The sequence below is a fragment of the Hevea brasiliensis genome, chromosome 16 (genome assembly GCF_030052815.1).
Source record: "Hevea brasiliensis isolate MT/VB/25A 57/8 chromosome 16, ASM3005281v1, whole genome shotgun sequence".
NCBI classification, from domain to species: Eukaryota; Viridiplantae; Streptophyta; class Magnoliopsida; order Malpighiales; family Euphorbiaceae; genus Hevea; species Hevea brasiliensis.
Window position 1 is genome coordinate 58,010,381 of NC_079508.1, and position 26,035 is coordinate 58,036,415.

At 37.4% G+C, this 26,035-nt stretch overlaps 2 protein-coding genes and 1 pseudogene across 2 annotated transcripts; all 3 read left to right on the forward strand.

Annotated features, from left to right (window-relative positions):
- Positions 1–261: 261 nt before the first annotated feature.
- LOC110647068 (aspartyl protease family protein 1) lies at positions 262–3,741 on the forward strand. Its single transcript, XM_021800733.2, has 10 exons — positions 262–681; positions 788–923; positions 1,501–1,736; positions 1,846–2,070; positions 2,179–2,314; positions 2,398–2,471; positions 2,558–2,657; positions 2,747–2,804; positions 3,130–3,201; positions 3,282–3,741. Exons 1-10 carry the CDS (start codon positions 380–382, stop codon positions 3,497–3,499), a joined length of 1,557 nt encoding a protein of 518 aa, XP_021656425.2. The 5' UTR covers positions 262–379; the 3' UTR covers positions 3,500–3,741.
- Positions 3,742–7,045: 3,304 nt separating this feature from the next.
- LOC110647083 (aspartyl protease family protein 1) lies at positions 7,046–11,138 on the forward strand. Its single transcript, XM_058137966.1, has 10 exons — positions 7,046–7,543; positions 7,909–8,044; positions 8,231–8,466; positions 8,871–9,095; positions 9,195–9,330; positions 9,419–9,492; positions 9,623–9,722; positions 9,807–9,867; positions 10,510–10,581; positions 10,694–11,138. Exons 1-10 carry the CDS (start codon positions 7,245–7,247, stop codon positions 10,903–10,905), a joined length of 1,551 nt encoding a protein of 516 aa, XP_057993949.1. The 5' UTR covers positions 7,046–7,244; the 3' UTR covers positions 10,906–11,138.
- A 237-nt stretch (positions 11,139–11,375) lies between these two features.
- LOC110647089 (peroxidase 64-like) lies at positions 11,376–25,439 on the forward strand (annotated as a pseudogene).
- The last annotated feature ends 596 nt before the right edge of the window (positions 25,440–26,035 follow it).

Genomic DNA, 26,035 nt, shown 5'->3' on the forward strand with positions numbered 1-26,035 from the left:
ATAAAGTACAAATTTTTAATTTATATATATTTTTTAATTTGGACGTGGCTCTGTAATTTCCACGTGGACCCTGCCACTTCATTCTCATGTTTGATCTGAGCCGTCCGATCACAATCACCCAAAATTCTGGCGCTACTCTAAACGGTCAAAAAAGAGAGACTTCAAAAGCCGTCCTTTTTTTAAGCTCCAAAACTTCCCCAACTGCCACGTACCACCCCAAGAAAAGGCCAAAGTGGACCCCACCATCACCACATGCAAAAACAAACTTACTACTCTGTTCCCCCAGTAAAACTGAATCCAAGATCTGGGATTGTAATCATGCAATTCTCTTTTCAATGCTAATCTTCCTAGGGTTTCTTCTCAGGTGATCCTACGAATTATGCTTTGTTTCTTGAAATTCTTCTTCTTCTTTCTCCCGATTTGGCTCTTTCCTCACTGCTCTAATGGCCGCATCTTCACCTTCAAGATGCACCACCGATTCTCTGATTCATTCAAGAACTGGGCTGATTCCGCTAATAATCACTTCCCAGTAGGAAAATGGCCATCCAAGGCAAGTTTCGAGTACTACGCAGAGTTGGCCCACCGTGATCAGATTCTACGTGGCCGGAAACTCTCCAATCTAGACGCGCCGCTCGCTTTCTCAGACGGGAATTCCACTTTTAAAATTAGCTCTTTGGGATTGTATGTTTCTTTTTTTTTTTTTTTTTAAATTTTGATTTTGGTTTTCTTGATAGTGTAATTTTTGTTCGTTTTGCATTTTTTAATACTTTTTCCCCTTGGGTTATAGTTTGCATTACACGACGGTGGAATTGGGTACGCCAGGAGTAAAGTTTATGGTGGCGCTTGATACGGGAAGTGATCTGTTTTGGGTGCCTTGCGATTGCAGCAAATGTGCGCCTACTCAGGGCGCTGCTTATGCTTCTGTATGTGTTTCCTATCAATTTTTTGTCCCTGTGAATTTTGTTAATTCTGTGTACTGTATTTGTGAACACGATGCCAAGATGAGTACAAAAGTTGCTTAATTAAGGCCTTTATTGATTAAAAAAACTTCTAGTTCTGTCTTTAAGGTGTTCTTGATTTGATATTTGGCATCACACTTGCATTTTATATTAGCAATTAGTGATTAGGGCCTCGCACACTTTGTTGATTCAATTTGGATCAGTATTAAACTTGTTGCTCATTGCTGAAAATTTTTAAACCTGAGCTATAATTGCTCATTCTAGAGGTGATTCCACTGAAGCAGCAATTCATAACTCTTAACAATTGGGCACGTGGTGCATATGTAAAACTCATCTAGTTGACTAAGCTATTGAAGTCACATTGCAATCCTGTCCTATACGCCTCCTCTTTTTTGAACCTTTCCTGTAGAAAAATGTAACTAGACTGGAATAGCAGTTAAAGATATTTTGCTGCAACAGTTTTTTTTTTTTTTGGGTGCTCTAAATAGAATGCTATTTGTGCTCATGATTGATTTCATGTTTTATATGATTTACTCTGCAGGATTTTGAGCTTAGCATATACAACCCCAAAAAATCATCAACACGCAAAAGGGTCACCTGCAACAACAATTTGTGCATGCACCGTAATCGATGCCTTGGAACATTCAGCAGTTGCCCATACATGGTCTCTTACGTCTCTGCTCAAACTTCTACTTCTGGAATTTTGGTAGAGGATGTTCTGCACTTAAGAACTGAAGACAGTGATCCAGAATTTGTCAAAGCATATATCACATTTGGGTATGTTACTCTTTTCCATTTAACTATGGATTTGAGCATTGAGCACCTTAATTGATCACAGCTTTGTTATCATATGTTACTGGGTGAAAAAGTGATATGAATTGTGCAGTTGTGGACAGGTTCAGAGTGGTTCATTTCTGAACACTGCAGCTCCCAATGGTTTATTTGGGCTCGGCATGGAGCAGATTTCAGTTCCTAGCATTTTATCTAGGCAAGGTTTAGCAGCTGATTCTTTCTCCATGTGTTTTGGATCTGATGGAGTTGGAAGGATCAGTTTTGGGGACAAAGGCAGTCCTGACCAAAATGAGACCCCATTCAATCTGAATCCATCACAGTAAGTGGTAATTTCTTATTTACTTGACAGTATTTTTTTGTACTTTTTGTTCTTGATGGAAGGTTTTAGCTGGTTATTCTAGATCTTATGTCTGGAATGTTTTTGCAGGCCAACCTATAATATTACTGTGACTCAAATTCGAGTAGGGACAACATTAGTGGATGCTGATTTCACAGCTCTTTTTGATTCTGGGACCTCCTTTACATACTTGGTTGACCCAGCCTATGCAACTGTTTCAGAGAACGTAAGCCTTCAAATGTTGATGATCAATTTCACTTAGCCTATGAGTATCAAGTGCATGAATTAAGTTTTTATGTTCCTTTGCAGTTCCATTCACAGGCAAAAGACAGGCTTCGTCCGCCTGATCCCAGGATCCCCTTTGAATATTGTTATGATATGAGGTTATACAACGAAGGCTTTTCTGTAATTCCCTTCTGTACTCTCTTTTCCCGCTATAACTGTGTCTTTTATCATTGAACACGTGCAGTCCTGATGCAAATGCCAGTCTGATACCGAGCATGAGATTAACCATGAAAGGAGGAAGCCATTTTGCTGTATCTGATCCAATAGTTGTCATATCCACTCTGGTAATATTTTATACTTGTCTTTTCATCATTATCTGTGTTGCTTATACTGAAGCTGATAGTAAATATTTTTCATTCAAATTACTTTGCAGAGTGAACTTGTATATTGCTTGGCTGTTGTCAAGAGTACTGAACTCAATATAATTGGACGTAAGTGTTTTATGTTTGATATGCATTTATGAGTAAGAATGCCTACATGCTAAATAGTATCAATAGAAATGAATTGCTAATGTTGGAGTACTGACATCAAATAGAGTAACTGTACTTAAACTATCTTAAATTTTTAACAAATTTGCCTAGCATTCCATGATGAAAGAGAATGATGATAGGCCAGTGAAGGATAAATTCTACTCTCTTGAATTTAGGCTTCCCTTTTTATGCCTCCATTATCAGAAATTTCACCATCTCTGAGACTGAAAATAAGAAACCATTATCTTCTTTTTAATGCACTTATCTAAGTTCTTGGCCTCTGCAGAAAACTTTATGACTGGCTACCGTGTTGTATTTGATCGAGAAAAACTTGTCTTGGGATGGAAAAAGACTAATTGTAGGTGTTGCTTCATATGTCCCTCTATGCTTTCACATGATGTTTTTAATAAGTAATCACTCTTGTTGCCTTTATTACAGGTTATGACATTGAGGATTATGACAAGTTCCCAATAGAATCACATGCTTCCAGCGTGCCTCCTGCTGTTGCTGCTGGACTTGGTAACTATTCTAGTCCTCAATCAACAAAAGAGGGCAGGAGTAACTCTCATAGTTCAGCTGCATCACCATATGACTATACTAATTCTTATTCTGTAATTAGCTTTATATTCTTCTTCGCATTATACAATTTATTGTAGCCTATTCTATTCTACGGTCATTCATTTAGCGGGACAGTTGATGGTAGTTCCAGATCCCTAAAAATATAATCTTCCTGTATCCTAGTTATACAAGAATTTTGTAGTCTTTTGTTCCTTTCCTCATTCACTGGTAAACAAAAAAGATTGATCCCACCTGTGGATATAGTGCACATTCGGCATACATCATTCTGTAATTTCTTATTGTACATCAGATGTAGCAATTTTTCATTGATACCAGCGTATCTTGGAGTTGCCCATAAATTTGTGTTTCAACAAACCCTTCCTCTAGGGTTTGGCACCTTTCTTTTTTCATAGAAAACGCTTTAGACTTGTCTAGCATCTTAATCTGAAGCATTTGAACTTGAATGGAATCTTTAATAGCCCCTGAATTTCCATGCTTATCTGCCTGCATAAAGAAGATGAGTTTTAGATGTGGCTTTCGCTTAGAAACTTATATTAACTCGATGGTCAATAGAATCTGGTGGCCGCATAACTAAGCTATTGAATGAGTGAATCTGTTGACATTTCATATCCAATAAAATAAATTAAAAAAAAAAAAAAAAAAGAAGAATTCAAGACAAGCGTACTGAAAACATAGATAAGTTTGAATGGGTACACGTGGAGAAGGGCGAAACCAAACCAGGAAGTTTCCTGGAGGGAAGAAAAAAAGGTTCGTCATTGACTGAGGGATCAAAAACATTGAATCTTGTTTCGATACAAAGAAAAAAAAAACCATTAAATCTTGTTGGGTGTTGGTGGCATTTATATAGCATTCAATTTTCTAAGAGGACTAGGAAATAGGAAATATCAAGTGAAAACGTGGCGGCCATTGGGTCGCGACCTTGACTCTCAAGGGCTCAAGTGTTTTGTTTAATCATGACGATATTGAAACCAAGAAATTTGGCCCATTTTTAGAAGCTTCTTCTTGACTCTTGAGTATTTGCACCCGAAATCCTCCTTAGTATTTACTGGAATATGATTATAAATAATATATAAAGAAGTTTGTCATTTCTTCTTGATTTTGACAGAAAATATGATTATATATAATATATAGATCATTTCCTGTTGAAACTGATAGTAAAATAGAGGTTTACATTTTTCTTAATAATCTAATTGGTAGTCACTTTTTTTTTTTTTTTTTCTTTTTCTCTTCTTCTAAAAGCGTTTTCATTTAAGCTTTTCAAATCGCTCCATTTGCTTGTATTGACAACCAACGGTTTGCATTTTTACATTGCTGATCAAAGTTTTAATTTTGAGATTATAGTTCTTGTATTCTTTTCTATAAATTTGTTATTATTATCATAAATACTTTATATTAAATTGGATTATCATGAAAATTGATTTATGGTAGCATTTAACTACATAAAATGATTACTATTTTTACAGTTGATTTAGTTTTCATATTAAAATTTTATAATTTTAAAGATGATTTTAATATTATTAAATTAAATTTATTGGTGATAAATTTATTATTATAAGTTTATGTAAGTCAATTTTTTTCTAATATCTAAATAAGTTTAAATTTCACAATTTTTTATGTAAAAATAAGAATTTTTTTTTTTTTAAGAGGGAAGCTTGCTTGATGAATCAAAACATTATATGCAAAAAGTGATGGTCTCACTTTATTATTGGATAAAGGAATATTGCTCATATCTTGATTTTCTTGTTTAAGTCTTTTCATTTATTTATTTTAATATTATTTAAAAAAATATTTCAAATTCATTACTTAAAAAAAAATAAATTAAAGAAAGGGTCCATTACCATCAGATGTTACTGGTGCAAATTTTCTTTAAAGACACTCCTCCGTTTGAAAACACAGCAAATCTTAGAGAGAATGATGATAAATGCAAGTTTCTTTTCTTGATGTTCCCTTTTCCGCTCCTTTTTTTGACTTTGAATTTTCATTATCTTAGAAAATAATCCCAACGACGATTGCGCATCTTATTTTTGCATATTTTCTCTTATTTAATATATTTTTTTTTAACTTGATTCATAAAAATGTTGAATTCTAACTCAATTGAATAATTATATATATATATATGTATATCCCACACGTATCCAACTTCTCTACCACATTTCAAAACTCTTATTAAATTAACATATAGCGATGGTTATGGTTATCGCGAGTTTATTATTTTAATTAATTTAATTTCATTCGTAGAATAAAAATAATAAAAAAAAATACTTTTTATTTTCTGTAAAAAATTTATATTTCATATATTTATAATTTTTTATATATAAAAAAAAAAAGATAAAAATCAAGATATTGAAATTTAGAATCCAATTTAAGTGGTACTCGTATTATTAAATTAAATATATAAACTCATTGTGAATGATACTAAGTACACGTGTGTAACCGGGGAAGTTTTTTTTTTTTTTTTAATTAAATCATAAGGCTTAGCAAATGTAGAACAAATAGGTGGCCGACTTAGCTGCCCCCCGGCGAAGATACCCTATAATAATTATTTACTGTCTGTCCTTCTCTCTTTGACGTCAACAGTTTACTTTCGCCAACCACCTCCAACGCTCCACTTCCTCTTTTTTATTTTTTAGTCCTTTCATTTTACTCATTTTGCACCGCGGCCACTTTCCTTTGTCCTTTTCACAATTTTCTGCTTTTTTTTACCTTTATCACTATATTATATTTGAGAAGGGGAAAAGTAGGATGGCAAAGAAAATGTGAAGAAAAAAAAAAAATTTTTTTTTTTTTATTTAGATTGAGTAGAAAATAAAAAAAGAGAGAAAATATTAAAGAAAAAATATAAATATTTTTTTTAAATAAAAATAAAATAAAATAATATTTAAAAATATAAAAATATTTTTATACTTAATAATTTTTTTTTAATTTAGAGATAAAATTATAATTTTATTATTTATAAAATAATATTTTTTTTAATATTTTTCTCTTTTAATTTAAATAAAAAAATAATTTTTATTTATTTTTAATTTTTTTATTTTTATTTTTCTTTTCTCTTTTATTTTTTTCTCCACTTACCAAACATAGTGTAAAAGTTAATGGGTTTTATCGTTAGTCAAAAAGTATAAAAAGCCACATATTTGCTGACTTCGCCTGGTCTGATTGACCTCGCATGTACATCTACAATCAATTGAATAAGGAGTAATTATAAGAGATTAATAGTTTATATTCTGTAATAAAAATTAAAATCTTATAATAATTATAACAGTAATTATAATTTTTCTTATTAAAAAATAGATCAATTTTGTAATAGAGTTAGTCAATGTCAAACTATTTAAAATGATATTTTCCCCTTAAAAAGCAGTTTTAATCTCCAATTTTGTCCAATATCCTGATTTTCCATCAGGATATAGAATCAAATGTGCAGTAGTCCACTTTTCATGGCAGAAAAAGAAAAAAGAAAAAAAAAAAGTAAAGGATAAAAATGGACAGTAAAAGGGTAAGGGCAGGTGGGGCATAAATGCAAAAATACGGAAAACTCAAGGGGCCCCACTGCCAAAAACGTTAGTTCAAAATTCAAGTAGGACCCACGTCTCCGACCTTAAATGGCACCAAACAACCGCGATTTCGTGTTCACAGAAACAACACAGACGCATACATTAAGTGAAAGCCAAAAACTTTTACAGACTCCGACCGAACCTTACACCTCTCTCTTAAAACGACACCCCTTTCTCCCGTCGAGAGAGGTCTCCTTCTTCTCCTCCTCTTTCTTCCTTCTCTCTGAATCTCTCAAGCTCAAATCTTCCATTTATTTTCTTTCCAATTCTAATGTCTTCTTCGAGTTCTTGTTGTTACAATTCTTTGCTTTTCTTGTTACTGTTAATGTTAACGAGGAGTTGTAACGGGTTTGGCACATTCGGCTTCGATATTCACCACCGGTATTCGGATCCGGTCAAGGGGATTTTAGCCCTTGATGACTTGCCAGACAAGGGTAGTCTCCAGTATTATGCTACTATGGCTCACCGTGACCAATTAATCCATGGCCGTCGACTTGCTACTGCTGATAATTCGACGCCGCTCACTTTCTTTGATGGGAACGAAACTTATCGGTTCAGTTCTCTGGGATTGTAAGACTTCTTTGTTTCTTAACGCTTAGATAAGCTTTACTCCTCAGTTCGTCTTATATAGATATTCCTATAGTACTGATGTTAGGGAATTGGTTGTTTGGTTGGTTTAAATTGTTTTTACTCTGTTTGCTCTCTGAGAAAAACTGGAAGCAAATAACAATAATAATAAAGAAACAGAGTGAGTAATCAATAATCATCCTAGTATCGAATATGCTAAAGTCCTGTTTGGAAACGTGTCTTTTCCCGCATTTCCTTTACTTTTAGTTCTATGCAGGCGCCCTAATTGTAACACTTCGATTTTCTGGGGAATCAAACATGGGTTCAAGATAATTAATTCTTTTTACTTATTTATTTATTTTTTGCAGTTTACATTACGCTTTTGTTTTAGTTGGGACACCGAGTTTATCATTTCTTGTAGCACTAGACACTGGCAGTGATCTCTTCTGGTTACCATGTGATTGTACAAGTTGCGTCCGTGGCTTGCAAACCTCATCTGGAAAGGTATTCCATTTTATTTTGATTATTTTTCTTGTGGTTTCTTTGGATTTTCCTCTGGCATCATTCGCTGGGCTCTTCATCATGTTCTGGAGTCAGGCTTTCACTATTTGAAACTTGAAAATCTGTGTAATTTGTTTTAGACAAACAGTCTAATGTGCTATTGAATGAATTTTTCTTTTAATCAAACAGGAAATACAGCTTAATATCTACAGCACTAATAACTCATCAACAAGCGAAAAAGTCCCCTGCAACAGCTCCTTGTGTTCACAACAAAAGCAATGCTCCTCCTCTCAAAGTGTTTGTCCTTATCAAGTTTTATATCTTTCTGAAAACACTTCATCAAGTGGGTACTTGGTAGAGGATTTTTTGCATTTAACTACTGATGACACTCAAAGGACAGCTCATAATGCAACAATCACATTTGGGTAGGTAATTTTTATTGTTTCAAGACCTGATATGTAGTTTTTTGAAATAGCAAGAAACTAGGCTTTCTAGGGATTCATTGTGAATATCTTGATTTGTTGTGAGTATGATTAGAATTACCCTGTTGGATTTAATTGTGAAAAACAGGATTAGAATTGCGCTGTTCTTGACATAAAGTTAAAATGGTTTTTCCATTGTGAGAGTATGAATGCTTGGAAGATCAATGACATACCAAAGGCTTGAGGAAAAGACTGTTATTGTTCTGTTACAAACTTCTTTGAGCATGCATAGATGACGGACTGTGTTATTTGGCTTTCTTCTTCTTTGATGAGCTTGCACTATTTGTATTTCAAAAATTATTACTTGTTTATGGAATTTGTGTTCTAAAAGTTCTACTATTTTGCAGTTGTGGTCAAAGGCAAACTGGTTCATTTTTGGATGGTGCGGCTCCCAATGGCTTATTTGGGCTTGGTATGAGTAATGAATCTGTTCCTAGTACTTTAGCGAGAGAAGGGTTAACTTCCAATTCCTTTTCCATGTGTTTTGGACTTGATGGAGTTGGGAGAATCAGTTTTGGAGATACAGGAAGTTCAGACCAAGGAGAAACACCTTTCAATCTGAGGCAGTCACAGTAAGTGCTTGCTTGTTGAATCTTCATTTGCAATGTGCACTGTTTTTACCTGAATCCTATGACATTGTTCTGATATTCATATGGGAACTTGGCTATCAGTCCAACTTACAACATCAGCATCAGTAAAATACATGTGGGCGGGAACGATTCTAATCTTGAGTTCACTGCAATTTTCGACACTGGTACCTCATTTACATATCTAAATGATCCTGCCTATTCTTTTATATCTGAGAGTGTAAGTATCTTCAGTAATTAGGCTTTATATTTACTAAAGTTTAATGCTCTATCATTGTGGTACTAAACGTTTATGGTAATGTTTGCAGTTCAATAACCAGGCAAAAGACAAACGCTATTTATCTGATCCTGGTTTACCTTTTGAATATTGTTATGAGATGAGGTCAATTATATCTCAACAAATTCTCTCCCCCTCGCTCCCCCTCTCTCTTTCTTCCCTTTATTCGCTCTTTCTTTTTTGCTCTGTGCATTTGTAACAATTCCTTAAGCACTGACTTTCATTATGAATTCAGCTCAATTCAAGCTGTTCCGGAGCTGCCAATTCTAAATCTGGTTATGAAAGGTGGAAGCCAATTTAATGTCACTGACCCCCTAGTAATAGTTGGTCTTCCGGTAAAGTTTTACCTCAAGTGTTCTGATATCTTATTCCTGCCTCTTGGATTACAACTGAAGTTTTTAATTTAATACTATCTACAGGGCAATACAAATATATATTGTCTGGGTATTGTGAAAAGTGGAAATGTGAATATCATTGGACGTAAGTATCTGGTTACAAAATCTGTTTTTCTTAAAGTTTGTTGCATATTGTTTGCTGTTGCATTTGAATTCGATCTTAGACACTCTTCATTCGTGTTCTCGACAAATACTTCACCACTATATCAAAACAAAACCCAAATATGTCCCTTCTAATATCAGTTTAATCTTAAATCTGTTTTTCAGCTATCCTAATGAGTTCTTTAGAATGGTCATTTTTTTTTTGTCTTATTTCTGATGCTAATTTTGGAGGATACATTGGGTCTATTTGACATTGTTATTTGAGTTATCGATGAGTAAACCACTATCTTAAAACTATTTGTTAAAGCCTGTAAATTTTGATTTTTAATTTAAATTTGACATATTTTAGTCATACTTCAAAACAGTAAAATATCATTTTCAAATTGTGTTTTTTTTTTTTTTTTTAACATTTCAAAGGGTTCTTTTCTAGAGTGAAGTTTCAAACCAGCTTTTTAGCGTCCCAACCACAATCCCTAATGGGGCCTTGGAAGCTATACACAGTTTTGAATTAGGCATTTTACTCATGTAGAGACTAAAGAAAAGAAACTCATTCTTGCTTTGCTTTCTTGCATGATTTATTTACTGAGAAACTGTACTAAAACATCACATAATTATCATCATGCAGAAAATTTCATGACGGGTTATCGCATAGTTTTTGATCGTGAAAGGAATGTATTGGGTTGGAAGCCATCAAACTGTGAGTACAGTATACATATATCATACTAATTCCATTTTAGATTAGATTTTTAACATAAACACTTCCTTTTCCCTTTACACACTAATTTTGGTGTAATGTTTTTTTTTTACAGGTTATGATCTTTTAGACACCAACATCCTACCTGTCAACCCAATAACTCCTGGAGGGTCACCATCTACAACAGTGAATCCAGAAGCCACCGCAGGGAATAGCAACAATCCTAATGTATTTGGGGAGCCATCATCTTCAGGGAATGGTTCACCTCAGTTGAACTCTTTCACTTTTGCCTTCATTACAGTTCTTATTTCATTCTTTACCGTTTGATTATTTCTTAGTTATGTTAGGTTCCTTAGGAATTTCCATATCCTTGTATTATATACACAGTACACAGACAGACATTTCTTTCGAGTACAGTTACACAGAAAATCGGAAAGCATTATTGGCTTTCTATTGAATTTTTGGTCTTAGCATATCTGATTTCATCCTGTGGCTGTAAATATCTTTAAACCATACGAGTAGTTATAAATGATATAGTAGTGTTTCATTTTGGTATCGAATTCTTGGAGTTGACAGTTCTTATCGTAATTTGGTTATTATACTATTTATATAGTTTAAGACAATGTGCCATTTTCTTTTGTCTGTTAATGTTCTTTCATTGCATTTGAAAGCTCATGAATCACGACATTAGCTAGCTGTTTCCATGCAAGATATGTTTTGGTGACTTACGTATTGAAGAAAACAAATGTAGTAGAAAGGGCAGTCGAAATTCTAGTTTATCAATACACTAACCGAACATGAAGAGATCACTTTCTTCTCGGAAAGATCTAACACGATTGGAGACGGGAAAGCTAGGGAAGGAAGAACTGGAGTTTTTACAGGCTCGAACTAGATTGGCATCGTCTTGGGAGAGGGCTAATGGCAGGGCGCCTTTCAGAAGAAATGAGCAGAGTGCTACATACAAGTCAACAGCCTATAAAATACAAAATTCAGGGTCGAGGGTACCCCAAAGAAAGGCCTATAAAAGAAGAAGGGAAGCTATGAACACACAATGTAAATCATGCATAGAGCTCTCTAATGGATGGTCCCAACAACTGGGGATTTCTTATCTTCAAGATAAAATACTGAGAAAATTTATCTTTGAAAATTCATCACATTGAAAGGACTAAGAATAGAGTTCAAAAAACCAGGAAAATTAACTTAGAACGTAACGTTCATAAAATTTTCCCCTTTTTCTTAGCAACAATATTATAATTGACCTCAAAGCATACCTCTACTTCGGGCAAATCCTCCTCATAAAGTATCTCCTCATCCTCCTTGTCAGAATTCCGACGCCTCTGACTCCGACTGACTACTCTACTCGCTTCCCTTCGCCGCGAGATCCAATTTCCTCAATTCAACGTTCTCACCTTCTTCTACTTCCTCTACATTTCATCGGTCACGATCTTCATTTACTTCTTCATCTGTTTTCTTTCATCATCTTCTTCCTCGATTCGATAGTAATGGGGCAGAACTTTCCGAGTTGTGCTTCTTAGGCTTACCAGCTTGTGTCCGGAAGAGGAGGCAAAGTTTTTATCGGTGAATGCAGTTAAAGCGAGAGTCAATTGCGACCTTCAACTGGTACTTTGGAACTTTCTGAAACCAAGGTTCTGCCATGATCTTCCTTCCGCCACCTTCTACATGGTTAGCTTTGTTGTTGTTGACATCCGAGTTTTGTTTGGTTTGCTTTTCTTCTTCTTTTTCTCCTTCCTGTCATCATCAGCGTTTTTGGAACTCATTGGAACTAAGCTCAGTGCACAGAGGATATTTATGGCATGGCACTCAATTTTTAAATTATTTTTTAATTTATAAATTAATTTAAAAATAATAATTAACTATTTAATAAAATTAATTTTAAATAATTTAAATATTTGATTAAAATGAAAAAAGGATATGTAATTTAATTTATTAAACTGATTAAAAAGAGATGATATTGTGTTATAGTGATTAAAATAGAACCCTACTCCTAATATTTTTCAAAATTATTATGATAATATATTTTCTTATTTGATTAAAGATTTTAAAATAAATAAATAAATAATAAATAAATAATTTTATTTATTATTTTTTTATTTAATTTATATTTTTTAATTTTTAAATTAAATTAAAATTATATTAGTTATAAATAAATTTAATTCACATATTTCATACTAAACACTCTTATAATTTATGTGGTTTATATCTCATTATTAGGATATAATGATTGAAATCTTAAAAAATTAAGAGTGATGTTTAAATTATGTAATTTATACTGACATGATATTCACGAATCATTTTAAATATGAGAATCCTTTAAAATATAAAATTCTATTAATCATATATGGGTTTTTTTTCCTCAAAGTTTGATTTATAATTTTAAAAAAAATCAATTCTTTGATTATATAAACTTCTGATTTTATTTATCTAATGAATCATATCATACGTGTAATATGATGCATGGTGTAATACCCCAAAATTTTAAATTTTATTATTTTATGAGTATTATTGGTATTTTAATTTTTATTTAAATTTTAAGAATTATTTGAGATTTTTCGAATTTTAAAAATCGGGTTCGATTTTCTGAAAATATAAACTTTGATGATTTTTAAAAATTAATTTAAAGACCACGTGGCAAAACTAAAAAAATATTTGGAATCTACGAATTTTTCTAAGTTTTCTGAAATTTTTTCAGAATTTTTGGACCTCGTTTTTGGTCCCGAGACAGAGTAAAAATTCAAAATTTTATATTTCGAATCGAACAGGCCGAATCGAACTGGCTCCCTTTCCTTTTTCTTCCTCCCGCGCGCGTCTCCTCCTCCTTCTCTCTTTCTCCCGTGTTCTCTCTCCTCCCGCCCCAGCCCGACCACCTCCCTGCCTCCCATTTCGTAGGCCCCAGTATCCCGGCCGTGCGCGCCAAACGGCCGGAAAACGCACGCGAACTCCGCTCCCTCGCGCCCGCGACGTTTCGACTTCCCGGCCAAAATCTGGCCGATCCGGCCACCAATCGGACCGGGTCTTGTGTCTAAAATCATCTACTCATCGAGAGCTTTCCATAGACACCAAGAGCGCCGAAATCCATCGAGCGGTTTGTCCAATTTTTGCCCGAGAAGTTTTAGCCCATTTTGACTTTCAGGCTAGATTTCTCACAAACCGTGAATCCCACTAGAAAACCGAGAGTACCAGAGCGCTCCACTCGTCGAGAGCTTCGCGGCGACATAAATTTCGAATTTTTCCGACACCGTTTTTCGGTGGGTCCCACGGAACTTCGCAGTTTTTTTTCGAGCATTAAATGAGCTTAGAAAATTCTGAAAAATTTATGTACTAACCCCCGTGTTGTGGGCTTCGTGTAGGTATCCTCAATTCACGAAAATTCGACAGTTGACCGGGTCTGCAAATTTCGGGCCAGACAGACCCGTTACCGGAAAAGTCTCCGAATTGGACCGAGGTTTTGGCTACCCCCCATTGTCAGACGTCTCGAGCGCGTCCCCTAAGTCGGAATCGGCAAAGGTAAACCTGAACCTTGCTTTTTCGTAATTTTCTAGTGCTTAAATAGGATTAAAAATCCATAAAATATTCGTGGTAGCTCAGAAAATTATAATTCTTTTTGCAATAGTCTAGCAATATTGCTAAGGACTGCGGGGCAAAGTTTTAGAATTTTTAGAGCTTGTTTGGGCAATTTTTGCAAAAATGATCAATTATAAGGACTAAATTGAAATTTTACATATTGTGATGAATGATTAATTTGATGGGCCCAAGAGGGGCTGTGTGATGTGATTGAGTTGTGGATATATGGATTGTGAATATAGAAGTGTATTTTGAGCCCTTTTGCAGGTTGGGTAGGTCCTAGGTATAGGGGAGACTCTGCCGGATTTTGGGCACGACTTAGGACGTATTTGGTCTTTTCTTGATTGTATTGAGTCATTTATATTAAAAATTGTAATGTAATTGTCAGGTGAGCCGGGACAGCCTTCTTCCTCCGCCCAGCCGCTACAGTGACCGTTGTCAAGTCTGTGAGTAAAATATTAATTTTAATTGTAATTTCACTATTATTATATGTTCAAGCATGCCCATGCATCACTTATATGCATAAATTTATGTAGTTAAACTTTAGACACGATTTATGTTGCATTGATAACTGTTAAAGTGCCATGGGTGTTGTTGTGGTAATTTGGAGCAGTGTGTGTGCGTTGGCGTGCGTGTGATGTGGTGTGGACTATGGATAGGACGGGTAGTCACGGCTTGAGTTCTTCGCTAGGACCCGATCCTTCGGGGGGTAGTCACGGCTTGAGTTCTTCGCTGGGACCCCCGATTTGGTTTATTAAGCGAAAGTCCGGCTTGAGTTCTTCGCTGGCACCAGGTTGGATTTAAGAGAGCTGTATAGGGGATCAGCTCCCATATATTATGATTGATACTACAGGGTGTGTGAGTGCTCCAAATTACCTTTTTGATGTTATGATGTGAAAATGTTGTTGATGTTACATTTCACTCTACAGGGTGCATTAGTTTTAGATAGTTATAGAGATTATGGTTAAAATTGATATTTTACTCTCTGAGTCAAATGCTCACTCCTGTTCAATATTTTTCCAGGCCACAGGAGGATATTTTTGAGGTTAACCTGCTTCCTTTCCTCGCAGGTTGTTTATCAATGTTTGTGTAATTTTATTAACTCCTAGAATTTCCGCATGTGTTATAAGTATTTATTTGATTTTGGTCTGTAATATTAATATCATGTTGGACCTGTAAACATATAATGATATGCCTGTTTGATGGATTGGATGAGGGAGCTGAGCTCCCATTTATTTTTATGCTGATGAGTATGTGGAGGGTGAGCTGAGCTCCCCAATTGATGATATATTTTGTTTACAGGTCGGGTGAGTCAAAAACTCCTCGTTGAAAGGTCCACTTTATGGCCGGACTCTGTTCGGTTGATTTCTTGATATTGGGCCCAAATGGGCCTTAGAGTTGGAGTAATGAATAGTTAGGCTTACTACGGGCCTCGGGGGCTTTAGGCTGGCCCAAGTCCTAGTGCCGGTCCGGCCCATAGGTTGAGTCGTGACAAATGTGGTATCAGAGCTTAGGCTCTAGATTCTTAGGGAATGTTCATCTAAAGTGTTGGGAAGAGTCTACTAGGAGTCACATGCGGAAAATAGGGTCCACATTCGTCTTGCATTGTCATCTTTGCTTCTTGTTTCTGCTTCATATAATTATGTATAAGTATGAGTCTATAGAGCTGTGTAACATGCTGTTTTAAATTTTGTAGGCTAATGCTGCTGAATTTCAGGAAAATGCGTTGAAGCAGGAGAGCTGCCACTGCATTAGAACCAGAGTGCCTGACGAGGTGTCGGCACAGGATGAGGCGCCTACCCCGAGGAGGCGGGGTAGGAGGCCTAGAGCTGCTCAAGTAGAAGAGCAGCTGCCAACAGTTCAGGATCAGTCTTTCATGGCACAGGGTCTCATGGACCCCATGGCAGCTACTCTAGCTGGTTTGCAGAGGACCATCGATATGATGACGCAGTATATGGTCCACCCTTCACAGCAGCAGCAGTCCACCGCACCAAGAGTGGAACCTTACAAACAGATCGTCAATTTCAAGAAATTGGTGCCTGGTACTTATGATGTGTCAGACAATGCATATCGATTTTTGGATTCCTGTAGACAGGCAGGAACAGAATTACAGTTGACTGATAGAATACTAATAGAGTGTATGCAGCATGTCATGGGGCCTATGCCTAGACAATGGATGAATGACTACATATTACCTCGGATGGAGGATTTGTCGTGGACTTAGTTTGTGGAACTATTCATCAATCGGTTTGTGCCAGAAAGCTTCAGGGATCAAAAGCAGTGGGCCTTTGAGGCCTTAAGACAGAATGGCAGGTCTGTAGATGAGTATGCTACGGAATTTTTGGAACTGAGCAGGTATGCCCCTACAGCAGTAGCTACAGAAACTATGAAGGTGAAGAGATTCCTAAAGGGGCTGGACAGGAGGTATGCAAACCTGGCCATGATATCTGATCAGTCATTTGATGTGGTAGTTGATCGAGCCAGACAGATAGAGATTAGCTATGCCGCGGATGACAGCGGAAGAGCAAAGAAAAATAGAGCAGAGGGTTCTTCAGGTGTTCCCCATATGGGTGCTCCAGATAGTGGTGGCCAGAGTAATTTCAGAGGAAGAAGTAGGAATAAGAAGAGTGGTTTTAGACACAAATCCCGAGGGTTCAGACCAGGGTACGGATCCAGCAGTGGTCACGATTCAGTCTGGCGATTAAGTGCAGTTCAGATCCTCCTTGGCACCTTGTGCACAGTGTGGAAGAGGACATTCAGGACCTTGTTTAATGGGTTCAGGAGTATGCTTCAGATGTGGCCAACCAGGTCACTTTGCTAGGGAATGCCCCGTGTTCAGTGAGCCACAGATGGGGTCACAGGGTTCTGTTGCAAATGTTCCTCGTCAGATGTATCCGGGTGCTTCCAGCATGGCAGGCAGTCAGTTCAGTGGCCAACAGGGCCGAGGACAAGGGGGACGTGGATTTGGAGGCAGATCAACAGGTAGAAGTCAGTATCAGGGTTCTGCCACTCAGGGTAGGGGTCAAGCTCGGGTTTTTACCCTAACCCACCAGGATGCTCAAGCTTCAAATGCAGTTGTGGCAGGTATTCTTCTGGTCTGTTCCTATGAGGCTCGTGTTTTGATAGATCCGGGTGCTACGCACTCATTTGTCTCCCCTGTGTTTGCCATGAGATTGGGTAGAAACCCTATAACTTTAGAATGCCCTTTGTCAGTAGCTACCCCACTTAGTGACAACATAGATGTAGATATGGTTTTTCTGGGTAGCCCAGTGGTAGTGGATAGAAAGATTCTCCCAGCAGACTTGGTTCCTCTACCAGTAATGGATTTTGATGTAATTTTGGGGATGGATTGGTTGACAACTCATTATGCCACCTTAGACTGCAAGAACAAAAAGGTGTATTTCCACATACCAGGTGTGGAAGAGTTTAGCTTTGATAGTGACAGGAGCGTGGCTCCATATAACTTGGTGTCAGCAATTAGTGCTAGAAAAATGTTGAGGCGTGGATGCCAAGGGTATTTGGCATTGGTGAGAGATACATCTGTAGATGGTATTAACATGGAAAATGTTTCTGTTGTCAGAGAATTCATGGATGTCTTTCCTGAAGAGCTTCCAGGGTTGCCACCAGAAAGGGGAATAGAGTTCTGCATTGATGTTGTTCCGGGTACAAATCCCATATCCATGCCACCTTACAGGATGGCACCAACAGAATTGAAAGAGCTAAAGGAGCAACTACAGGAGCTTTTGGACAAGGGTTTCATACGCCCGAGCACTTCACCCTAGGGCGCTCCTGTGCTAGTTGTAAGAAAGAAAGATGGGTCATTGAGGTTGTGTATTGACTACAGACAGCTGAACAAGGTGACTGTGAAGAACAAGTATCCACTTCCTCGGATCGATGATCTGTTTGATCAGCTCCAAGGAGCTAGATTCTTTTTCAAGATAGACCTGCGATCAGGTTACCATCAGTTGAGAATCAGGAACGAGGACGTGTCCAAAACGGCATTCAGGACAAGATATGGTCATTATGAGTTCTTGGTGATGTCTTTTGGACTCACTAATGCACCAGCAGCCTTCATGGACTTGATGAACAGGGTGTTCAAGCCATTTTTGGACCGTTTTGTCATCGTATTCATAGATGACATTTTGGTATACTCTCGGGCCAGGAAGAACACGTGTGGCACTTGAGGATGGTGTTGCGGACTTTGAGGAGCACCGGTGTTTGCCAAATTTTCAAAATGTGAATTTTGGCTAGAAAGCAACACATTCTTGGGAAACGTGGATTCTAGTGACACCATTCAAGTGGAACCCAAGAAAATTGAAGTCAGAATCGATTGGCTTAGGCCTACAACAGTCACTGAGGTGCGAAGTTTTCTGGGTTTAGCTGGCTACTATAGGCGTTTTGTGCAAGATTTTTCCAGGATAGCGGCTCCCCTAACTAAGTTAACTCGGAAGAATGTTCCATTCATTTGGACAGATGATTGTGAGAAGAGCTTCCAGAAGCTTAAGGAGTGTCTAACCACCGCCCCTGTGTTGACACTACCTATGAGTGGTGAAGGATACACCGTGTACTGTGACGCCTCCAGAGTTGGCCTAGGGTGTGTTTTGATGCAGAATGGAAAAGTAGTAGCTTATGCTTCAAGACAGCTGAAGAGGCATGAGCAAAACTACCCCACCCATGATTTGGAAATGGCGGCTGTAATCTTTACACTAAAAATCTGGAGACACTACCTGTATGGTGAAGTGTTCGAGATATACACCGACCATAAGAGTTTGAAGTACATCTTCAAACAGAGGGACTTAAACTTGAGACAGAGGAGATGGATGGAGCTTCTGAAAGACTATGATTGCACCATCCAGTATCACCCTGGGAAAGCCAATGTAGTAGCAGATGCTTTGAGCAGAAAATCTTCTGGCAGTTTGGCTCACATTTCAGCAGAGAAGAGACCGTTGATTCAGGAGGTACATGAGTTGATGGATCAAGGTTTAATCCCAGATCTTTCAGATGAGGGGGTATTGTTGGCTCATTTTTCAGTGAGGCCAGACTTGTGGGACAGAGTTAAAGTTTCCCAGCACAAAGACCAACAATTGATGAAGATCATAGAAAGAGTACAGCAAGGTGAAGGTGGTGAGTTCGGGTTTGCCAATGATGGCGCCCTTATGCAAGGTTCAAGGATATGTGTGCTCGATGTGGACAATCTCAGAAATGAAATCATGCAAGAGGCACACTATACACTGTACAGTGTCCACCCAGGTTTCACCAAGATGTACCATGATGTGAAAGATAGCTACTGGTGGAATGGCATGAAGAGAGACATAGCAGACTTTGTGTCCAAGTGCTTGACATGTCAGAAGGTGAAGTTTGAACACCAGGGACCGTCAGGGAAGCTGCAAGAGCTCCCTATCCCATAATGGAAGTGGGAAATGATCACTATAGATTTTGTGACTGGGTTGCCTCGTACCACGCGAGGATATGATTCGATATGGGTAATTGTGGACCGTCTAACCAAATCAGCTCACTTCTTGCCTGTGAAAACTACCTATTCTGTGGCACAGTACGCCCGACTCTACATTCGAGAAATAGTCAGATTGCATGGAGTTCCAGCTTCCATAGTATCTGATAGAGGGCCCCAGTTCACTTCGCTGTTTTGGAGAAAGTTGCAGGAGGCACTTGGCACACAGTTGAACTTCAGTACGGCTTTCCACCCTCAGACAGACGGACAGTCCGAAAGGACAATCCAAACACTGGAAGACATGCTTCGCATAAGTGTCTTGGATTTTGGAGGTCAATGGGGTGATCAGCTAGCTTTGGTGGAGTTTGCCTACAACAACAGTTACCATTCCAGCATAGGGATGGCACCCTATGAGGCACTATATGGAAGAAAGTGTAGGTCTCCTCTGTGTTGGACAGAAATGGGGGAAGCGAAGGTGCATGATGTAGACCTAGTGCAGTACACATCAGAGATGGTTCCCTTAATCAGGGAACGATTGAAAACTTTTCAAGAGGGTCAAGAGTTATGCACTCAGACGGAGGGATGTGGAGTTTGCAGTAGGCGACTATGTATTCCTGAAGGTTTCTCCGATGAAGGGAGTCATGAGATTTGGAAAGAAGGGCAAGTTGGCACCTCGGTATATCGGACCTTTTGAGGTTACGGATAGAGTTGGAGCAGTTGCCTACCGGTTGGAGCTACCACCCAACCTTTCTCACGTTCATCCCGTATTTCACATCTCCATGCTCAGGAAATACATTCCAGATCTTTCTCATGTACTACAGCCGGATGTAATAGAACTAAAGGAGAACTTGACATTTGAGGAGCAACCTGTAGCCATAGTGGACTACCAAGTGAGACAGCTAATATCAAAACAGATTCCTATGGTTAAGGTTTTGTGGAGGAGCCAGTCAGTGGAAGAGTGCACCTGGGAGTCAGAACGGGACATGCGTAGCAAGTACCCTTATCTGTTCAATGTATAATCATGTGCTTTATTCTGCCTTGTGTAAAAAATTCGAGGATGAATTTTCTGTAAGGGGGAAAGAATGTAATACCCCAAAATTTTAAATTTTATTATTTTATGAGTATTATTGATATTTTAATTTTTATTTAAATTTTAAGAATTATTTGAGATTTTTCGGATTTTAAAAATCGGGTTCGATTTTTCGAAAATATAAACTTTGATGATTTTTAAAAATTAATTTAAAGACCACGTGGCAAAACTAAAAATATATTTGGAATCTACGAATTTTTCTGAGTTTTCTGAAATTTTTTCAGAATTTTTGGACCTCGTTTTTGGTCCCGAGGCAGAGTAAAAATTCAAAATTTTGTATTTCGAATCGGACCAGTCGAATCGGACTGGCTGCCTTTCCTTTTTCTTCCTCCCGCGCGCGTCTCCTCCTCCTTCTCTCTTTCTCCCGTTTTCTCTCTCCTCCCGCCCCAGCCACCTTCCTGCCTCCCACCCCCACTTGTCCCGGCCGTGCACGCCCAAACGGCCGGAAAACGCGCGCGAACTCCCCTCCCTTGCGCGCGCGACGTTTCGACTTCCCGGCCAAAATCTGGCCGATCCGGCCTCCAATCGAATCGGGTCTTGTGTCTAAAATCATCTACTCATCGAGAGCTTTCCATAGACACCAAGAGCGCCGAAATCCATCGAGCGGTTTGTCCAATTTTTGCCCGGGAAGTTTTAGCCCATTTTGACTTTCGGGCTAGATTTCTCACAAACCGTGAATCCCACGAGAAAACCGAGAGTACCAGAGCGCTCCACTCGTCGAGAGCTTCGCGGCGACATAAATTTTGAATTTTTTCGACACCGTTTTTCGGTGGGTCCCACGGAACTTCGCAGTTTTTTTTCGAGCATTAAATGAGCTTAGAAAATTCTGAAAAATTTATGTACTAACCCCCGTGTTGTGGGCTTCGTGTAGGTATCCTCAATTCGCGGAAATTCGACAGTTGACCGGGTCTGCAAATTTCGGGCCAGACAGACCCGTTACCGGAAAAGTCTCCGAATTGGACCGAGGTTTTGGCTACCCCCCATTGTCAGACGTCCCGAGCACGTCCCCGAAGTCCGAATCGGCAAAGGTAAACCCAAACCTTGCTTTTTCGTAATTTTCTAGTGCTTAAATAGGATTAAAAATTCATAAAATATTCGTGGTAGCTCAGAAAATTATAATTCTTTTTGCAATAGCCTAGTAATATTGCTAAGGACTGCGGGGCAAAGTTTTAGAATTTTTAGAGCTTGTTTGGGCAATTTTTGCAAAAATGATCAATTATAAGGACTAAATTGAAATTTTACATATTGTGATGAATGATTGATTTGATGGGCCTAGGAGGGGCTGTGTGATGTGATTGAGTTGTGGATATATGGATTGTGAATATAGAAGTGTGTTTTGAGCCCTTTTGCAGGTTGGGTAGGTCCTAGGTATAGGGGAGACTCTGCCGGATTTTGGGCACGACTTAGGACGTATTTGGTCTTTTCTTGATTGTATTGAGTCATTTATATTAAAAATTATAATGTAATTGTCAGGTGAGCCGGGACAGCCTTCTTCCTCCGCCCAGCCGCCACAGTGATCATTGTCAAGTCTGTGAGTAAAATATTAATTTTAATTATAATTTTACTATTATTATATGTTCAAGCATGCCCATGCATCACTTATATGCATATATTTATGTAGTTAAACTCTAGATACGATTTGTGTTGCATTGATAACTGTTAAAGTGCCATGGGTGTTGTTGTGGTAATTTGGAGCAGTGTGCGTGCGTTGGCGTGCGTGTGATGTGGTGTGGACTATGGATAGGACGGGTAGTCATGGCTTGAGTTCTTCGCTGGGATCCGATCCTTCGGGGGGTAGTCACGGCTTGAGTTCTTCGCTGGGACCCTCGATTTGGTTTATTAAGCGAAAGTCCGGCTTGAGTTCTTCGCTGGCACCAGGTTGGATTTAAGAGAGCTGTATAGGAGATCAGCTCCCATATATTATGATTGATACTACAGGGTGTGTGAGTGCTCCAAATTACTTTTTTGATGTTATGATGTGAAAATGTTGTTGATGTTGCATTTCACTCTACAGGGTGCATTAGTTTTAGATAGTTATAGAGATTATGGTTAAAATTGATATTTTACTCTCTGAGTCGAACGCTCACTCCTGTTCAATATTTTTCCAGGCCACAGGAGGATATTTTTGAGGTTAACCTGCTTCCTTTCCTCGCAGGTTGTTTATCAATGTTTGTGTAATTTTATTAACTCCTAGAATTTCCGCATGTGTTAGAAGTATTTATTTGATTTTGGTCTATAATATTAATATCATGTTGGACCTGTAAACATATAATGATATGCCTGTTTGATGGATTGGATGAGGGAGCTGAGCTCCCATTTATTTTTATGCTGATGAGTATGTGGAGGGTGAGCTGAGCTCCCCAATTGATGATATATTTTGTTTACAAGTCGGGTGAGCCAAAAACTCCCCGTTGAAAGGTCCACTTTATGACCGGACTCCGTCCGGTTGATTTCTTGATATTGGGCCCAAATGGGCCTTAGAGTTGGAGTAATGAATAGTTAGGCTTACTACGGGCCTCGGGGGCTTTAGGCTGGCCCAGGTCCTAGTGCCGGTCCGGCCCATAGGTTGGGTCGTGACACATGGAGACTATGCAATAATCTCCCATATTGAAAACGAATTGTTTTGGGCTCAATAATAGCAAACACAATGATCTATGAGATAAAATAAACAATATTATGCATAATCATTCTAAATGATACATTTTAACTAACAATTTTTTATTTTAATTCGATTTCCTATCTTCTTTGCCTATGTTCGATTGTTTTCTTTATAAAAAAATCATAAAGATGAGATTTTTTTTTTTTAAATGCATAAATCTGAGACTTAAAACACAAGTTGACTACAAACACTAATAACGAGTTTGATTGCTTAACCTTAACTACCCATTCCTCAATCAGTGATGGGTTTCTTTCACCTAAATGACAATCCTAGCTAGTGGATAATAAGATTTGGACCAATAAGAAAGAAAGTGTTTTAAAAAGAGTGTATAAAAAAAACATTGCGATAATAATAATGATAACTGTCTTTGATCCATTAATTTTAACATGAAAGAATATAATCACCATAGATATTACATGCACAAATTATTGTAAAACTGATAGTGGTCAGGGTAGTCTCTAAACCCTAAGTTATATAGCAAAACAACACAAACTCTTTGTCTAGCTAGACATGCAGCAGCAGTACAAAAGAAATGACAAGGATTATTGTCCATTTACTATGGCTTAGCTAGTGTTAATTAATGTGTTATCATGAGGATGCTTAAAATGTAATATTCCATTATTAAGATTCTCATATCAATTCCTTAAATAATTCATGTTTCTGAGGGGCCATGCAACAGACGATAGATACTACGTTTCCTGCCTCTATCTTCTATAAATAGCTTGTTATAACTTGATCAGTTCCCATGCAAAATTAAGTCTTAGAAATTTTTCTCTACGGCATCTACTCTTCTTGCCTTATTCTTGAGCTCAGTTTTCATATTTTCAGTTCTTTCACCAGGAAATGCACTGAGCTTGAATTACTATGAAAAAACATGTCCTGATGTTGACTCAATTGCTACGGGTGCAGTCAAGAATGAAGTCATGAAAGATAGAACAGTCCCTGCAGCTCTGCTCCGAATGCATTTCCATGACTGTTTTATAAGGGTTAGTATCATAATTAATCATCGAGTGCTTAATTACCTCATATTGCAGGAGGTCAAAGGTTACATTATATTAACTCTCTCACTGGTTCTCGATCTTTATGTGAGCTCTTGCATAATTGTTTCCTTGGAATTTATTGTTTCAAGGGCTGTGATGGGTCTGTGCTGTTAAATTCAAAAGGCAGCAACAAAGCAGAGAAAGATGGACCTCCAAATATTTCTTTGCATGCCTTTTAAGTCATTGACAATGCCAAGAAAGAAGTGGAAGCTTTGTGCCCTGGTGTGGTGTCTTGTGCTGATATTTTGGCATTAGCCGCAAGAGATGCAGTTGTACTTGTAACATATATAACAGAACAAAAAGCTTTATTTTGCAGATTGAAAACTGAAACTTGAAAGGAAAATATCAAATTTGATCACTAATATGTGTAAACTTTTCTGCAGTCTGGAGGACCAACATGGGATGTCCCAAAAGGAAGAAAAGATGGAAGAACATCAAAAGCAAGCGAAACAATACAATTGCCAGCTCCAAGGTTTAACATTTCTCAGCTGCAACAAAGCTTCTTCCAAAGAGGTCTGTCCATGGATGATCTAGTTGCTTTTTCAGGTAAAGAAACAAAAACCCAAGAACCATTCTTACTTCTATTTCATCATTACAACTCACTTCAAGAAAATGATGACAACATAAACAAATTACCGATGTTGCAGGTGGGCATACTCTTGGGTTTTCCCACTGTTCATCCTTCAAAAACAGAATCTAAAATTTCAATGCTACTCATGACATAGACGCCACCATGAATCCAGCATTTGCGGGAAGCTTAAAGAGTATTTGCCCAAAAACAATAACGCTAAGAACGCAGGTTCCCCCATGGACCCTTCTTCAACGACCTTAGATAACACATACTTCAAGTTGATCCTACAAAGGAAGACCCTGTTCTCTTCAGACCAAGCTCTGCGCACAAATGCAGGGACTAAAGTTTTGGTTTCAAAGTTTGCTAGTTCACAAGACGCTTTCTACAAGGCATTTGTGAAATCCATGATCAAAATGAGTAGCAACACAGCAGGCCAGGAGGTTAGGAAGGACTGTAGGTTGGTAAACTAATATAAAAACCTGAATTTCTTGGCTAATCAGTTAATTCTACACTGTGAGATTATGGGTATCATATATGTATCAACTAAACACAATGGCTCTCTTCCGTTTTGATAAATGTCATAATTTGCGGTTTGTCTTTAAGAAAGTAATATCATTTATTGTATAAATTAACAATTTTTTTTAATAATATTTATTATTATACAAATATATCGATAATTATTTTCTGATAAAAAAATATCGATAATTATTTTATATAATTAAATCGTATTATCTTAAAAACACTAAACATAAGACAGTATAACTATAATCTTGCATTTGCATACGCTTATCCATGGTGTCCATGTTCTGTTCAGTTTTTATTTTTTATTAAAAATTAAATTAAATTAAATATAATTAAATTTTTAAATTGATTCTAAAGATTATGTAACCTTTGGAAAAATTTAAATGTATTATAAATTAAATTTAATTCATTAATAAACAAAAAACTGATAAACCTACTAATTAATTAACTAATTAATTACTATTTATGATTTAATTAAAAAAATGCCCTGATATACATTTGGAAAACATAATAATTAATGGGAATGCTGCTTAAATGAAGTCAC

Excerpts from the sequence above, each read along its gene's own strand:
- LOC110647068 (XM_021800733.2), top strand. The coding sequence starts at position 380 with ATGCTTTGTTTCTTGAAATTCTTCTTCTTCTTTCTCCCGATTTGGCTC. Across the intron at positions 924-1,500 it reads AGGGCGCTGCTTATGCTTCT|GATTTTGAGCTTAGCATATA; the intron begins GTATGTGTTTCC and ends TTTACTCTGCAG. Across the intron at positions 2,472-2,557 it reads GAATATTGTTATGATATGAG|TCCTGATGCAAATGCCAGTC; the intron begins GTTATACAACGA and ends GAACACGTGCAG.
- LOC110647083 (XM_058137966.1), top strand. The coding sequence starts at position 7,245 with ATGTCTTCTTCGAGTTCTTGTTGTTACAATTCTTTGCTTTTCTTGTTA. Across the intron at positions 8,045-8,230 it reads TGCAAACCTCATCTGGAAAG|GAAATACAGCTTAATATCTA; the intron begins GTATTCCATTTT and ends TTAATCAAACAG. Across the intron at positions 9,493-9,622 it reads GAATATTGTTATGAGATGAG|CTCAATTCAAGCTGTTCCGG; the intron begins GTCAATTATATC and ends TTATGAATTCAG.